Source organism: Eptatretus burgeri, chromosome 11, assembly GCF_056783735.1.
Source record: "Eptatretus burgeri isolate ZD-2024b chromosome 11, Ebu_testis_v1, whole genome shotgun sequence".
NCBI lineage: Eukaryota > Metazoa > Chordata > Myxini > Myxiniformes > Myxinidae > Eptatretus > Eptatretus burgeri.
The window spans coordinates 8,485,268-8,502,715 of NC_140971.1; the positions used below are offsets into that span (position 1 = coordinate 8,485,268).

Below are 17,448 nucleotides of genomic sequence, written 5' to 3' on the forward strand. Positions count from 1 at the left end.
CTGCCCTTTGTCCGGCCTTCTCTATTCCCTAGTAATCGAGCCTTTGCTCATTCGGTTGCGGGAACATATTTATGGTTTTCTTCCCCAACCAATGGCGAACCCAGTTAAAGTAATTGTTTATGCGGATGATCTTTGTGCGGTTATCCATTCAGATGAGGATGTCTCTGCCTTGGTCCACTGCATCCATGAATTCAGTTTGGCAAGCTCCACCAAAGTAAACGGGGGAAAAAAAAAAAGAGTAAAGCTCTCTATCTTGGTCCGAAAAACGGAGCCACTCCTCCGACCCTGCCCGAGCAACTTGAATGGGCAATGGGATGGAATTTTTTTTATCTTGGTGTCTTCCTTGGCACTCAAAATTTCGTTTTTAAAAACTGGGAATTTTTAATAAACAAAACTGAGAGGCGGCTACTAAAATGGAAGGGACTACTTAATCTAATTTTATATCGGGGGCGAACCCTTGTTATTCATAACCTTGCGGCGTCAATGCTTTGGCATATTTTTATGACACTACAACCCCCAGATTTTATTCTTAAAAAAACTACAATCCATTTTATTGACTTCTTTTGGGGGGGGGGGAAGCACTGGCTCCGGCCCGGTGTGCTAAGCCTGCCTATTGCCGAAGGAGGACAGGGGCTGGTTTCCGTTACCAGCAAAGTGATGGCTTTTCGCCTCCTTTCATTGCGCAAGCTGTTATATATACATGGATGTCTCTTGGAAAGCCTTCGCTCACTGCCTGCTTCGGCAGGCAGGGAAACTTGGCTTTGATCAGGAACTCTTTCTCATGGACACCAAGAAAGTTGACATCACATCGGTGCCCCCGTTCTATAGAAGCATGCTGGAGGCATGGCAGACAGCCACCGTCCGCCGTGATGACAGAAGCTACTCTCTCCAAATGTTTTTGAACGAGCCCATTTTTCTAAACCCTCTTTTTAAAGGAGTTTGTGGTGATTGCAATTTTATGCAAAATTTTATTGATGCTGGGCACACCAAGGTAAAACATTTTAGAACTCCTTTTCCTTAAAAATGGAAGCCAGCTGCCGAGGTCGCTGTGGCCACTGGAATTCGGTCCATCCGAGTTATAGGGAGAATTTTCTCTGCAATTCTATGCTTTTTCAAGCAGTCCAAGTTAAAATGGACTCCACACCTTCGCTCCAACACTCCTTTCCATCACTTTTACTTCACTTTCAAGGTTTTCTCCCTTTTAACTCAATAGAAAAACATATTGTTTATTTTTTGTGTATTAAAGCCCTTGTCCCTGAGAGACCTGCAGAACCACAAGCGCACTGGAAGAGGATGCTCCAGGTTACTCCATCCACTGTAATCCAATGGCTTGTAATGTACAAGACACCCATTGCCAAGCGCTCTGGAGACTTGCAGTGGCGGCTGGCGTGCTACATTTTACCCTCGAATGTTTTGTCCCATCGCATATGCTCGAGTAATACCGAAAGAGGCTGCATGTGATAGTGGGCAGCTAAATAGGAATGGAAAGATCGAGGGTTCAAATTCTATGGACAGCTGTGATTTACAAATAAGTTTGGAGCAGGAAGAAAATGACAGAGATGATGAGGTTGACTTTGATGTTACCTCTCCTACCCTGTCAGTTATAGTGGGTGTTGTGCCCAAGAGGACGATGGAGACACCATGGTAACAGAAGACGAAATTATTAAATTTTTAAATGAAACCTTCAGGAAAAGGCATGTGAGAATTCGGGATTTTTTTTCCCCGAATATCCATGCCTTTTTAAAAACTGCAAAAAAAATGTGATTCATGAACCTCAGCAAGTTATGATTTCAGAACCTCAATTCCAGCGGTTGAGGAAGTGTGCCACTAAGGCCAGAAAAGAAATCAGGTCAGGTCAGGTCAGGTATGGGAGCATGTGCCAGAACAGCACGTCGCTGCGTCCACTTTCCGCCGGTACTCCAGGGGCCTCCGTCTGGCCATCCCCCAGGCAGATGCCAGGCCCATCCCCATCTCCTTGAGATGATGGTCAACCTGTTGCAACCATGAGGCACGTGGTCGACCCACTGGCCTCCTCCACTCATGAGACTCCCTCGCTGAGAGAATCTGGTGAGCAGGATCAGAGTCAGGAAAACGAGCCACATGTCCATACAGCCGCAACTGACGCTCACGGACTATGCAGGTAACAAATCTCATCCGAGTCTCTCTCAGCAACCGCTCGTTGGACACAAAATCCGACCAGCGATAGCCAAGGATTCTCCGAAGAGACCTGGTACCAAAGGAATTAAGTCTCCGTCTCAGATCCTTGGTCAGAGTCCAAGTCTCGCACCCATAGAGCAAGACTGGAAGTACCAAGGACCTGAAGACTCGGACTTTCGTCCTCCCGCACAGGTACCGGCAGCGCCACACCCCATGATCCAGTGAGTCCATGACTCCCCAGGCCCGACCCAGACGTCTATTGACCTCTGACTCGCAGCCAGCAGAGACATGAATATCACTGCCAAGGTAAGTGAATCTCTCCACGACCTCAACATCCTCACCACAAACAGACACAGACAGGACAGCAGCATCCAAGATGTCACCGAAAGCCTGGATCTTAGTTTTGACCCAAGAAACCCGTAATCCCAACGGCTCCGACTCCTCATTCAGCACCTCGAGGGCCCCCAAGAGGATGTCTAAAGTCTCCGCAAAGATGACTGCATCATCTGCAAAGTCAAGGTCCGAGATCTTGACATTCCCAAATGACGCACCGCAACTTGATCTCTCCGACATCCTCCCTAGAATCCAGTCCATACAAGTGCTGAAAAGTGTGGGAGCAAGTACACATCCCTGACGAACTCCAGTAACAACTGGAAATAAGTCAGAGATGGTACCACCACACTTCACAGCACTCTCAGTACCAGAGTAGAGTTCAGATATCAGATCAATCAGTTTTGGTGGCACCCCACGAAGACCAAGAATCCTCCAGAGGACGTCCCGATTCACTGAATCGAACGCTTTACAGAGATCAACATAGGCTGCAAGCAGCCCCTGCCGAAACTCTCGTCTGTGTTCGGTGAGGACACGAAGGGCAAGGATACGGTCAATCGTTGACCTCTTTGGTGTAAAGCCTGACTGCTCTGGACGCTGGTGCTCAAGCAGATGATGGCGAACCCTATCGAGAATTATCCGAGCAAAGACCTTGCCCGGCACTGAGAGCAGCGTCACCCCTCGGTAGTTGTTGCAGTCTTGGCGATCACCCTTCCCTTTCCAGAGAGGGACAACAAGGCCCCTCTTCCAGTCAGTTGGGATGATGCCTGTGTTCCAGGCAGAGCACAAAACTGCATGCAACGACACGAGTGCAGCATTTCCACCAGCCTTGAGAAGTTCGGCATGGATGCCACAGATCCCTGGAGCTTTGCCCCGTTTCAACTGGTTCACCGCAGCCCGTGTTTCCACAAGCGTAGGTGGACCACAGTTGATTCGAGGGTCAGCAACAGGGATTGTAACACCCTTGACGTCCAACTCGACAGTTGGGGGATCAGCCTGGTACAACCGCTCAAAGTAACCGGCCCAGCGGGCCTTCACTTCAGACTCCTCTGTCAAGAGCCTACCACTCTCTGCTCGAACTGTAGTGCTCCGAGGGATGGGCTTGGATGAACGTAATGCGCGAATTCCCCTGTAAGCGGGACGAGAATCACCTGTCCACAGGTGATGCTCTACACCCTCACAGATTCCTCGCACATAGGCCTCCTTGTCCACCCTCAGTGCACGTACAGTTTTACGCCTCAGCTCCCTGAACAGCTCAGCTCTGCCATTCAGCCTGGCCCTGCGACTCTGGTCAATGGTATCCAGTGTCCCTTGAGAGACAAAATTCTTCTTTGCCCTGCGGTGAGCTCCAAGGCATCCACCGGCAACATCAAGGACGGTGGTCTTGAAGGCGCTCCACAACTCTTCAGGACCCCCCAAAGCACCCAGACCCCCAAAGTGTCCACTCAGCCTGTTTGCAAACTCCTCAGCTACTCTCTCATCCCTGAGCTTGGCAACATCCAGCCTCGGCTGGGATGGTACCATTCTCCAGGATTTAAGGTGCAGCTTTAGAGTTGCTACAACAAGCCTGTGGTCAGTATTGAGGAACTGAGCACTCCGGTAGACCCTGCAGAAAAGAAATCCAAGAGCAGTAATAGTAGTAGGTTCTAAAAAATAAATAAATGAAGGTAGCATCCCTCAACATAAATGGAGGCCGCAGCTGTGTGTGTCGCCTCGAGGTGTTGCAGATGTTTAAGAAAGAAAAAATTGATATTCTGTTACAAGAGACACCAACCAACCTTGTGAGGACGAGTGGCGCAGGGTTTTTAAAGGTTGCCTTTTTTTCTCCAGTACCTTTGAGGATGTGCCTAAGGCAGGTGTGGCAATTATTGTGCACCCTCGAATCCAACCCTCGGAGATTTCTTGTAGGGTGTTCTGCAAAGGATTCTTAATTGCTGTAGAATTGATAAGCAGCAATCAAAAATTTTGTATTATTGATGTGTATTGCCCCAGCGACAGTGCTGAAAGGATTGTATTCCTTCCAAAGTTAGCAGGGTTTCTAAACACTGTTGACTTGACTAGTTTAATTTGTATGGGGGGAGATTATAACTGCACACTCAACCCCCGACTGGACAGGAATACTCCTGAGCCCCATCCACCTAGTGCAATGGTTTTGGCAAAACTTGTACAAAAATTTAAATTTCGGGATGTTTGGCGTTTGAAAAATCCCAACACCCGTCAATATAAATGGGTGTGCTGCTCAAAGAACCAGATAACCATGGGCCGACTGGACAGATTCTATGTAAACCACGCGATGGTGAATCTGGTTCAGAGAACAAGCGTAAGTCCATCTGGCTTTTCTGATCATCATATGATTGCAATGGAATATATGTTACCCAATAATTGTTGTAACAGTGCATACTGGACTTTCAATGTTAACTTATTACAAGATGTACAGTTTGAAAATGGGAGTGGTGGTGGGACTGTACCCGACAGTGGTGGGACTGTACAAAATCCCAAATTCGGATTTTCTGTCAATATTGCTCACATACCACCAGTAATGCATCTGGGTTAAGTGCTCTCAAAGAAGATGTACTTAAATATGAGCAAGAAGCTGGAGCATCCAGTAGAAGTGATCACCATCAGCAGTTGGTGGAAAAAAAAGACTTTACTGGCTGAACTAGTCAAGGAGCGTGTGGCTGGAGCAATGGTTCATCTTCGGATGAGTAGAATTCAGCTGGAGACTCCAAATAAGGAATTCTTCAATCTTGAGAAGTCCGTCAAGACCTCTCAACAGATTCACAGTTTGCACTCTTCTAACGGTGTTCTGACTTGCCAGAGTGACATTAAACATTCGATACAGGTTTTCTACTCAAATCTGTTTACACCGAGAACTGTGGACAAAACAACTATAAATGAGGTGATTGAACTTCTTCCATCCCTTTCTCAAGAACAGCAACAGCAACTCGAATGTGACATTTCGTTTGAGGAGCTCACTATGGCATCAAAACTGCTCGAGGACGGCAAAGCCCCCGGGCTTGACGGACTTCCTGCTGAATTCTACAAAGCTTTTTGGAACATGCTGGGTCCTGCTCTAATGGAGACCCTGCTTGAAAGCTTAGATCAGGGTGAATTGCCCCTGAGCTTCAGGAGAGCGGTTTTGTGTCTCCTAAAGAAAGGGGATTTGCAGCAAATTACAAACTGGCAACCTGTTTCATTGCTAAACACTGATTACAAGATTGTATCAAAAGTGCTTGCAATGCGTCTTAAAAATGTCATCTCTCTCGTGATTGGAAAAGAACAAACGTATTGCATACCTGATCGATCCATTTATGACAGTATTTTTTTAGTTCGAGATTTAATTGCCATCGGTCAAACTGTCCCTCAGGGGTTAGGGTTGTTACTCCTGGATCAGGAAAAAGCCTTTGACAGTGTGGATCATTCTTTCTTATTTGCGGTCCTTCATAGAGCAGGTTTTGGGGAAAAATTCATATCCTGCATAAAACTTTTGTACAGAAATGCATCATGCCTGCTAAAAGTAAACAATAGCTTGTGTGCCATCCCTTTGCTTTTCAGCGTGGTATCGGTCAGGGTTGTCCACTGTCAGGCACGTTGTACACACTTTCTGTTGAACCTCCACTGGCTATCCTTCGTACCTCATTGTCTGGGTTATCATTGTCAAACAGTCCAAACATTTTTATCTCTGCTTATGCAGATGACCTGTGTGTTGTGGTCAAAAACCCAAAAGACGTCAGTGAGCCATCCCGTTGTCTTGCCAAATTTGAACTGGCCTCAGCAGCAAGAGTAAATTGGAAACAAGAGCGTAGCTCTTTGGCTACACCCAAATACACTCCCTTCATCACACTCCTCATGTGCACCTCTCCCAACTCTTCCAGGAGGAGTGTTATGGAACACAGATGGGTTTAAATACTTAGTAATCCATTTGGGAACTACGAGCTATATCCAAAGGAATTGGGATGGTTTCCTCGACAACATAAAGCAGAAACTATCAAGGTGGAAAGGAATGCTCCAGTTCTTGTCACTTAAGGTGCGGGTAACGATTAATTATTAATAACCTAATACTTCCAACCGTATGGCACAAGGTTATCGCACTCCAGCCTCCTCAAGCTGTGATCACAAGCATTCAGAAAAGTCTGATTGATTTTTTTTTCTGGGGAGGCCACCACTGGCTCAAGCCAGATGTATTGGGCAGGCCACGAATGTCTGGTGGCAAAAACTTGGTGCACATCCCGAGTCGAATAATGGCTTTTCGACTCATGGCAATAAAACGCCTACTCTTTGGTGAAGTAGTGTCCTGGCGTCCTCTCACCAATACCTTGCTTCGGAAAATGGGTGGTTTGGGTCATGACCGGGAACTCTTCCTTATAGACCTGAAGCAGGTTGATAGAGCTTGGGTCCCTGCGTTTCATCAATCTCTTCTGAATGCTTGGCAAGCTCTTGGAGTGCAGCGGCTCGAGATCTCCTATGATGCCAGGAAATTTGTGCATGAGCCACTATTCCAAAACGTATTATTTGCTGGAATATCTACCAGCCGATTCTTCATAAAGTACTTCACAAATAGTGGAATAAATAAAGTGCGAGATCTTCTGGAACCTTCCTTGAAACGATGGTTGCCTGCTGGCTCAATTTCTAATAAAATTGGATTGCATTCAATGAGAGTAGTGGGTGAGGTCATGAGGAGAGTAACCCAGACTTTCTTACATTTAAATATTGGGTGGAATGGGGTAAGTGAAGAAGTTGATTTTCGCCAAAATTTTCCTGAACTGTCAATCACTGCCCAAAAACACCATGACGTGTTCTCTTCAAACAGTGACGATTTGTTAGTATTTGTAAAAACATTACATTGTATTTGTCGAGAAGTGTGTTTACCGGGCTGTACGACACCGTTAAGAAACCACTGGAAAGAGACCTTACCTGCAGGAGCTTTTCTTACTCCCAATTGGAAGGTGATGTACAAATTTCCGACCGTTGGTCGCACGAGAGACTTAAATTGGAGACTGGTCCATCAAGCCCTGGCCACACAGGTTCTCCTACAGAAATTTAACCCCTCTGTGTCTAATTCATGCCCTTTCTGTATGAGTATCGAAAATCTGAATCATGCGTTCATTGAGTGCAAGAGGTTTCTGACACCTCTGTTTCTGTACCCGAGTCGGATTTTTTGTAAATTTTAAATTGTTTTTTCCTTTCCAATATTTATTTATGGGCTCGCTTTCAACACAGGAAACAAATCTGTGTTTTTGCTTTTGAATTTTTTACTTGGAATTGCTAAGCTTGCAATTTATAAGACCAGGAAAGCCAGATTGGTAATTAAGAAAGATGAAAATGCACTTTTTTGTTTCAAAGGCATGGTGTCTGCTCGTATAAAACTAGAACATGCATATTATGTAAACATGGGTAGTCTTCTGGTATTTGAAGACTTATGGTGCAGTGGTGGTGTCTTGTGTAAATGTGTTGAGAATGAAGTTCACATTTTTTTTGTGAGTTGTAACAATATCATTGACTCTTGAACTTTCATTGTTTTTCAGACTTCTGCTGGAGCACCTGTACTTTAAGAATGGCACTTTGATTCTCATGTGTTGATGCTTTTATGAACTTCAGGCAAATGGTGCCTCAAGATTTCCTTCTTTGTATAAATTTGCCTTGTAAAATGTTTTATACTTTTATAATAAAAGGACATAAAAGTCAAAGTGTGTCTGTCTGTCTGTCTGTCTCTGTCTATCTATCTCTCTCGCTCTATTTCTCTCAACTCCCCCCCCACCCCCCCCCCCCCCGTCTCTCTCGACTCTCCCATATCTCCTGCCTCTCTCGACTATCGCATCTCTCTCAACTCTTCCATCTCTCTCAACTCTTCCATCTCTCTCGACTCTCCCATGTCTCTCTACTTTCTCATCACACCCTGCCATCTCTCTCGACTCCTTTATCTGCCCATCTATTTATTTCAAGGGAAAGGCAGAGGTAGACTCTCCATTCATATAGGAGAGCTGATCATTTCAATGCTTTACACTTTTATCAAAAGCCACCTGGTTGACTGGTTTGTCAGGACCCGTTTGTTTACCCGATTTGTGTGTTTATATTCGATTGTGTTTTGATTATTCCATACAAGAGCATACATTTGGCCTTCACATTACAGCAATGCATGATAGATCATAACATAACTAAATTTTCTAGTTAACTGGCTATGCCAAGATAATTGTAAAAATTAACTAAAATAGCAATATAAATTATATAATGAACCAGAGCAATACTGTACAGTCCTACAATGTACTGTTAACACATAATTACCTTTTCACCATTCATTCCTTTCATGCCTCGAACTCCAGCTGTTCCCTGAAAACAAAAATGATTTAAATAAGAAAACAGATGGGACACCGAAGGACACCCAAGGAAAAATGAAAGGAGAGAACATTAACTTTTTACGACGATGGTGAAGAGAAAGTAATGAAAACATTGTGAATGTGGTGAGAATTATGGATGGCATTGTTGTTTTGACATTCTCTGGTTGATTTACTGTAGAACTAGTTGAATAGTCTCAATATGGTATATCGTGCGGAATGATAATTATGGAAAAGCATCTGTTCTGTGATTGCATGACCAAGCTCGATTAGTTAAATGAGACTGTTCACAAAACTATTTTGTGAAAGGAAATGATCTTATGTTAACCAAGGGTGGTCACCTTCACGCCTCTGGTTCCAGGATAACCAACAGGGCCTTGTGGTCCAAAATGTCCCTAGAGAAAAGTAAAATATTAACAATAATAAAAAAAAATCATTATAACAAAACAGCAACATTGTCACGTCAAACATGTTTTGCATACTCATGGAGATTACATTTCTTTGGATAAAATAGAGGCTCACGGAATGGCGACGTGACAAAGGGCGAAAAGGCAATGTACCGACAGAGGTGCGATGGGAAAAACAGTTGGACACAACAAGGGAATGAACAGGAAAAGAGGGGAGATATGAGGGGAGGACACACAATAACCTGCAAGTTCTATAGGGTTGAGTTAGGTAGGCTTCATGGGGGTAAAAAAGACCATGAGTAGGGATGAGGGATGACATGAGATGGTGGTGCACTGCTTGCTATGAAGCCCTGGAGACAAGAGTGAGACTGAAGGCAGTTCCACAAATTGGAGAAAGTGTGTGTGGGGGGGGAGGGGATGGGGGGGGGAGTGTAGGTGTGTAGAATATATATATATATATATATATATATATATATATATATATTATAGTATATTAAAACAATGAGTATGTTTTTAAAGAGTGTAGAAAATATTAAGTCAGCATTATTATTATTGGAAGCACCTGCACCCTACGGGAGCAGTCAGGGAGGTCATGTTTATTATCTTTATGATTTGTAGTACCATAGCAGAGTACCCACACTATGGGCGATCTTGTTCCAGGCATGCAACATGTTCTTCTGACACATCCCATTATTTTGGCGGTGTATAGGCAACAGACCGCTGCCTCAATCGCTCCCAAAAATAAAAAAAATAACTCGGGTTACGTATAGGAAACAAAAACATGCATATGGTACTGCTTATGTGCATATATAATTAATACATCGTGGTTTCATAATCGGATAATTCCGATTGCCTGCGGAACACGAGGCTGCATTGTAAAAAGCGTCCATTTGGAACGTGAAAATTTGAATATTGAACGAGGTTTAGTATGCTCATGTTCAGTTCATCCCTGAAATGTGTAACAATTCAAAGAAGAAACAGAAAATCACAGTCAACAAAAAATTTGTACTCAGTACTACTCCGACTTTGTAATAAAGAGAAAAGAGCAGAATTGGTATTGGGCAACGTTTTACCAATCACCAACAGACTTTGATGGGCCTACATGTAGCTCTGGCATGTGACTTTCAAAAATAAAATATAAAAATGTTCCAGAAGATACGTGCCATTGCTTGGACTTTGGCCTCACAACTGATGGACTTTTCAAAGCTTGCAACAACAGACAGTCATCAAACTTTTGTACAAGGAAGGATGTGCTGCAGAACAAGTCCATGGACGATGTGTTAGGTGGGTACGCCGTAATGACACGATGGGCAAAATAGTTGAACCACGGAAGCGAATCAGGCAAAGATGACACCGGGTCAGGATGACCCTCAAAGGTGACCAGTCCAGAAACGATCTTTGGGGTGGATAGCATGATGCGTCTGATTGCCGAATCTGTGTTGCAGAATGTGCAAAACAGTTTGGAATTTCTCCTGGAAGTACAAAAATCATTATCCATGAACGTCTTGGCATGTCAAAAGCTCCTGCCAGATGGGTGCCGATAAACACCAGCATGCAAGATTAGCACGAGAGAATGGAGTCCAGTAAAGAGTCGCTGTAGCTCTGGAATGGTGACGCAGCACAGCTTTTGTCAAGTCTGGTTACTTGTGATAACACATGGGCTCACCAGTGGGACTCTGAGATGAAGAACAAATCAAAGCAGTGGGAGCATGGGGCACGTCTACCCCCAAAAAAGTTCCGCACTCAGTTTTCAACCTGAAAGATTACGGCCATCATCTCCTGCGATCCAAACGGAGTGCTGCTCTTTTTTTTTCTTCTTTTTTTTGTATAGCTTGTCGAGGCTCGTATGAGAGCGAACACACAACGCAAGGCAAGGGGGGGCATGAGACAAGAGCGGCGGGAGTGGGAAAGTGGGGAACAGTGGGGAACAGAGACATTAGGAGATCTGTGGAAGGGAGAGGGATGGAGCAGGAAACATGGGGTACACAAGATGGATATTACAGGGACTTTCAGGAAGGAAAGTAGGGAATTTGAAGGAGGTGCGTTTGGGTGGATTAACGGGGGGATTTGGATAGGGGACGATAAGAGGTGGTGGTGAACAGCCGTTTTGAAGGCCTGGAGAGAAGAATGGGATTGAACAGAGTGAGGGAGTTTATTCCAAAGGCAGGAAAAAGAGGAATGAAAGAGTGAAGGTGAGCATTGATTCGTGATTTTGGTAGTTTTACCAGAAGGGGGTTGTTGGCGGACCTTAAACGCCCTGCGGAAATATGGTGGGGACAAATCGCAGACACAGCAGGGGGGGGGCGAGACCGGAGAGGAGACGGAAGACGACAGAAAGACCACCAACCTGCCTGCGGTGAGAGAGTGAGAGGCCCAAAGACTCAGCCTCATCGCAGGAGATGCCAATGATCCGAAATGCCTTGGTTTCCACAGCGTGAAACCGAGAAAGGTGGGAGGCAGGAGCACCAGCCCTGAGGGGAGAGCAGTACTCCATCAGGCTGCAGAGGAAAGCTTTGGAAGTGGTCAGGAGCTCAGGTGGGCCGAGGAAGGACTTTGCATGACGGAATATTCCCAGTCGGCGACTGACTTTAGAGGCCAGGTTGGAAATGTGGCTTCCCAGGAAAGATCACGGCAGATAGTGAGACCCAGAAGCTTGAATGAAAGGACTTCTTCCAGAGGATTGTTGAGAAAGTAGATGGGGGGGGGTGGGTGGGGAGGTGGGGTTTCCAAACGGTCCTTTCGGAGGGACATCGTGAGAGTGTGAGAGTTGTCCGGATTGAAAGACATGTTCCACATGTTGGACCAGTTTGTGATTTTATCCAGATCTGTAGTGAGCGAAGAAGCTGCTGCTTGCTGGTCTGAGGGATGACAGATGGTACGGCAGAGGGTGAAGTCATCAGCAAAGAGATAAAGAGGATTTTCCAGAGAGTCGAAGAGATCATTGATGAAAACCAGAAAAAGAACAGGGCCCAGAAGGCTGCCTTGAGGAACTCCAGACTGGACAGGAAGAGGGGATGAAAGAACTCCATTTAGGGCCACACGTTGACTGCGACAGGAGACGAAGTTTGTGAGCCATGAGTGGAGATGGCCTTGAATACCATGGGAAGAGAGTTTGGTGAGTAGGGCAGGGTGCCAGACCGCGTCAAAAGCACGTGATATGTCCAGGGATACGGCTCTGATTTCATGTCCAGCATGGAGTACCTCCATCAATGGTTAGGAGAGCAGAATCAGCATATCCAGGGTGGAGTGACCTTTCTGAAACTAAATTGATGATTGGAAATCAAGCCATTGGAGAAGTGGAAGGATTTAATATCTGAAGTGATGATGGATTCCATCACCTTGCTGATAATTGGGAGAAGGCTGATTGGTCTGTAGTTGCAGGGATCTGTTTTTTGCACCTTTTTTATGCAGGGCAGTGATGTTTGCTAATTTCCAAGCAGATGGCAGATAATCTTGAACAAATGAGAGAGTGAATAGAACAGAGAGAGGGTGAGCAAGAGCTGAGGAGCAGGTTTTAGGACATGTGGGCTGATGCCGTCTGGACCGGTTGCAGAATCTGAGTCGAGGTTTGACAGCAAGCTCTCCACCTTGTCAGGAGAAAAGGACACAGAGTCCAGGGACAGTTGGGTGCGACTGGGTAAGGTGGGTACAGAAAGCGATGGGTTTTGGACACAAGATTTCGCTGCAAACACCGAGTTTAGGCATTCAGCCTTTACACGTGCGGTATCAGCAGTGCGGCCATTTGAGGTAAGGGAGGGGATGGAGGGGGAACATACACCAGAAACAGATTTGTTTAGACACCACCAGGATTTGGAGGAGGGAGAGAGGTTTGAGAGTTCAGACTTAAGCTTATAAAGATGTTGTTTATTGGCTCTCCTGAGGGTAGATACACACTTGTTCCGAGCTTTATGGAAAGAACTGAGATTACCCTCAGTTGGGTTTGCTTTCCATGAGGCAAAGGCAAGTTGTTTCAGGACAACTGCCTCGCCACAAGCTTCAGTGAACCATGGGCGGGAGGAAGGGTAAGACAACTGAACACGAGAGGGGATAAATCTGTGCATGAGGGAGAGCAAGTTTCTTTGAAAAAATTCTCAGGATGAGTTGATGTTGGAGAAAGTAGCGATGGGAGACCAGTCTATAAGTTTGATGGCTGCTCGGAGACCCTGCCAGTCGGCTTGAGGGAAATGCCAGACTCGACGGTGCTGAGGTGGTTCTCTGATAACAGCCAGAGAGATGCCTACTTTGACAATCACATGTTCAGAATAACCAATTTGAGCAGAGGAAGAACAGCAGATATTTTCAGGGAAATTTTTCAAAATCAGATCAGATCCAGACGAGGCTCAGGGAGAAGGGTGAGTGGGGAGAGTTGAGGGAGAAAGGTAAGGGGGGGTGAGAAAGGTGAGGAGGAAGCTTGGAGGGAGAAAAGTGTGATGGTTGCTTTGAGAGGGAGGGGTGAGAAGAGTGAGTTGGCACTGAAGTTGGAAAAACAGAATGGTTGATGGAAAGGGAACATACATAGCAAACTGGGGTTTTTTTTAATTTTTCGGTCATTGATGCGATCAAGGACATTTCTTGATGGATGCATAAAAGGCGAATTAAGAGAATGGAGAGAAGAAACGCTTTAACAGTTGGATTTTTTAAGCAAGGTATGAATGAAAGGTCGAATTGAGAGCAGTCTATTGAAACAGTAGAAGAGTAGTGAATTATGATGCAGTAAAAAGAACCACACGGGTGAAAGAGGAAGATGAAGCATTATAAGAGATGGTTTTTATTATTATTATTATTATTATTATTATTATTATTATTGTTTGAGAAAGTTTTCATCAGGTTAGGTCATGGAAATGTTGTAGAAACAAGCTCAAATGAGCCAAGATCCTCGTCCTCTTAATGATGATGTCATAAAAACGAATATGACGTCATTGTGATGTATCAGGTTTGCGATAAATTATCTGTGCTAATGCCCGGCTGGATTCCCGCAAACAAAATTCAAACAGCTTGCCTAGTTTCGGAGATAATGGTACAGGCGATTTCCATTAGCGGCGATATTATGACCAGTTCACATAACATAAACAAAGGAAACGATATTATGACTGGTTCATAACCAGCCAGTTCACAAGACCAGAGTCGCACAGGCAGTCATTCACCAGTGTGGGTTTGATCAGTTGAATCATCCACCCCGGAACCCAGACTTGGCTCTCCCAAGTGACAATTATTTGATGTGTAACATGCGTGGTAAACGGTTTCACGATGATTGCTTGAAGTTAACCGTCGACGAGTAGTTAAAGCAGTAATCAGCATGTTCCTATTATCAGGACACAACTCGTTTGAAAAACAATTGAGCTCAGTGTGTTGAAATGAAGGGTGATTGCAATGAGAAATACATTTGAAAACTTATCTTGTTTCTATATACCCAAGTTGTAAAACATTTTGAACAACCTTCATATGTACCACCAAACCAAGCCAACAAACTACAGTCATTGAAAAGGTGAAGGGGTACACTCGCTCATACCTCATCACCCTTCTCCCCCGGTGGGCCTTCTTTTCCCGGATGGCCCTGTGGAATGCAAAAATGTTAAACGCACACGTCTCATCAAAATGATCACTCACACCACTGTTCCTAATGTCCCCAATGCTCCATTCGTACTGGTAACTCAATAGAAGAGGATGAAAGGTTACCTTCCGTGAGTTTTGATCTCGAGAAAAAAAATATATATATATATATATATAAATTTTGGAGCTCGCAAACAAAGGGCTTACAAGTGGTCCATCGGCTCCTGGTAGGCCTTGGATGCCAGACTTGCCAGGGGGTCCCTGACAAAGGGAAAGAAGAGAGTTTAACAAAGGTCAGAATAAAAAGGTGCAAAAAAAACCCAAAAAAAACCAGGTGTAACAAAGGCTGCTTAAACAGAGGTGTAACTACTGGGATGTGATTCGAAATTAGAAATGTAATAATGTCAAGGTCATCCCCTTGGTGATGCCCTTGGGTAGCTCAGTTTGTTCCCTTCTGCATTTTGTAATCCTCAAAGAAGATATGCACTCTCCTACCTTATATATTATAACATTTAAAAGGCTACTAACATACTCCATACCTGAGTGTTACATTTATATCTTGATAGGTTAGCGAACATGATACACGATACTAAAAATAGAATGAATGAATGAATGAATGAATGAATGAATACAAGCCAGGCATGATAAACCAGCCTGTATCAACAACTACCGGTACATAAACCAAATTATATGAAAATGTCAATCAGAAACCAGCTTTTGTTTTGAGTTGTGAAGCTGATCCTGCACAGGCCGATGATCGAAATGCTGAGCTTGCATACTTCCCCCAAGGGATTAATGTCTGTATCTCTCTCCAAAATCTGACGGCATGTAATCCATCTCCGACAGACATAAGGGGCTGAAACGATGAGCGTTTATGGAATGTATATCCCAGAATTCAGGATATAGGAATTAGTTTGACTGTGCTTTTCTTCTTTTTTTACAATTCCAGAATGGGAAACTAGTCTTAATCATGATGGCCTGTGTCGCTATCTTATTCTACACTGGCAGAATACCCACCCAATGGGCGATCTTGTTCCAAACGTGCAACATGCTGTTCTGACATTCTACTGATGTATAAGTACATTGTGACTATATAGGTCACATAATTCCAATTGCACTCCCTCCTCCTCCCCACAAAGGAAGAAAATTCCAAGATGAGTGAAAAAATTTTTTTTTCAAAACTCGATGGAATCAAGCAAAACTTGCACGTGCACAACTTTAGGGTGCCTTCATTAATCCCAGAAAGTTTCAGCTGCCTCGATCAAATCCTCTCGATGGAGTAGATGAAACATACAACATACATCCAGCAAAGTTTCCCTCCATTATATGGAGAAGATGTCCGCCAATGAATATGGCATCAACAGAATTTTGATCGAAGAATGCCAACCACTGTGGGAAGCAGGAATAAACTGAAGTTTCGGGCGTTAACTCTTCGTGGCTATTAGCTTTAAAAGATGAAGGGTTACGCCCAAAATGTCAGCAGTTTCTTGCTTCCCACAGCGGTTGGCATACGATATTCCATGTTTGGTGGATACCATCCCATGCAGCAAATTTTGTTGTCTCAGCGTATTTTGTGTTGTGTGAGAGCATCATAAGCTGAAGAAATTCTGAAGGGTCCCTCTCTCACTCCTTACCTTGCTTCCAGGGGCTCCAATAGGACCCTGCTGTCCTGGAAGACCCTAAGAAAAAGAAAATCAAGCTTTTATCCAGATGTCCTGTAACATCATTGGTACAATCATGAATTTCCTCTGATATCCAAAATTCACATGTACTGAGAACCAGGCCCAATTCTAAATTAATTATCAAAATGCAAATGTCGGCTAACTACTTCCTACTAACATCATACTCCACGATCACCACAACAAACCAACCTGAGAGAAGGTATATGGCTTTCAGTAGAGGAGATTCAATGAACCGTTTGTAAGTCTGTCATCACGTGCACTCCCCAATAAGAAACTCAACCAGGGGTGTGTTCGGTCAGCAAGACATTTGCTATCGCTTGCCAAACCAGCCGTTCCGTATGAACCACTTTGCAAGCCGCTTGCCAAGCGAAGTGGAGCGGGCAATCAAGGGAGGTGCTTTGCAAGCGGTAATCGAGTCGCTTGCTAACAGAACGCGACCATCTGCGTTTGCAAAATGGCCGCCGTAGTCAGATTCAAAACGATTGGTGGCTATTTCTTCAATATTACTGTCACAGACGATGATATTGAAATGTGCAGTTCATACTTTAATTGGAACCTATACTTTTTATCCAAATTCTTTAAAATCTACAAGCATGCAAAACCCCTCCACCCCCCCCTCCCTTTTCCCCCTCCCCAGAATGCACAGTGGTAGGTCCACAGATAAGCGTGCCAGGGGTTCCTCCTTGTTACTCTCCATTTCGATTTCTAACTCCCCATTTATTTTTTTCTCTTTCTTTTACTCTTTATATCGTACTCCCTATAGCCACTGAGAGCAAAATCAATTCGTTTGAAGTTTTTGTTGCAAAATGATCGAGTAAAACTGAAAACAATGGCCTAGACAGCATTTGTTGTAGTACCACAATAGCACCGTTTCCATAGAGACCGCCATGTTGTTAAGCGGTGCCAAGCACTCAGTTCCTTTGGAGTGCGAGCTTGAGCAATTTGAATCAAGCAAGCGGCATTGGTAAGCAAGCTGCTTGCGATAGGAAC

At 44.5% G+C, this 17,448-nt stretch overlaps 1 protein-coding gene across 6 annotated transcripts in view; it reads right to left on the reverse strand.

Moving 5' to 3' along the window:
* Positions 1-17,448, reverse strand: part of LOC147016448 (uncharacterized) — a 226,067-nt gene that overhangs the window by 75,156 nt on the left and 133,463 nt on the right. For all 6 annotated transcript variants that reach the window (XR_015049049.1, XM_085845107.1, XM_085845108.1 and 3 more), the window contains 5 exons: positions 16,411-16,455; positions 14,984-15,037; positions 14,736-14,780; positions 9,161-9,214; positions 8,770-8,814 (listed from right to left, as the gene is read on the reverse strand). Coding sequence is in view for 5 of the 6 variants with exons in the window: in XM_085845107.1 (XP_085701233.1) it covers positions 8,770-8,814; positions 9,161-9,214; positions 14,736-14,780; positions 14,984-15,037; positions 16,411-16,455 (243 nt within the window). In the remaining variant the exon portion in view is untranslated. The remainder of the gene's footprint in view (positions 1-8,769; positions 8,815-9,160; positions 9,215-14,735; positions 14,781-14,983; positions 15,038-16,410; positions 16,456-17,448) is intronic.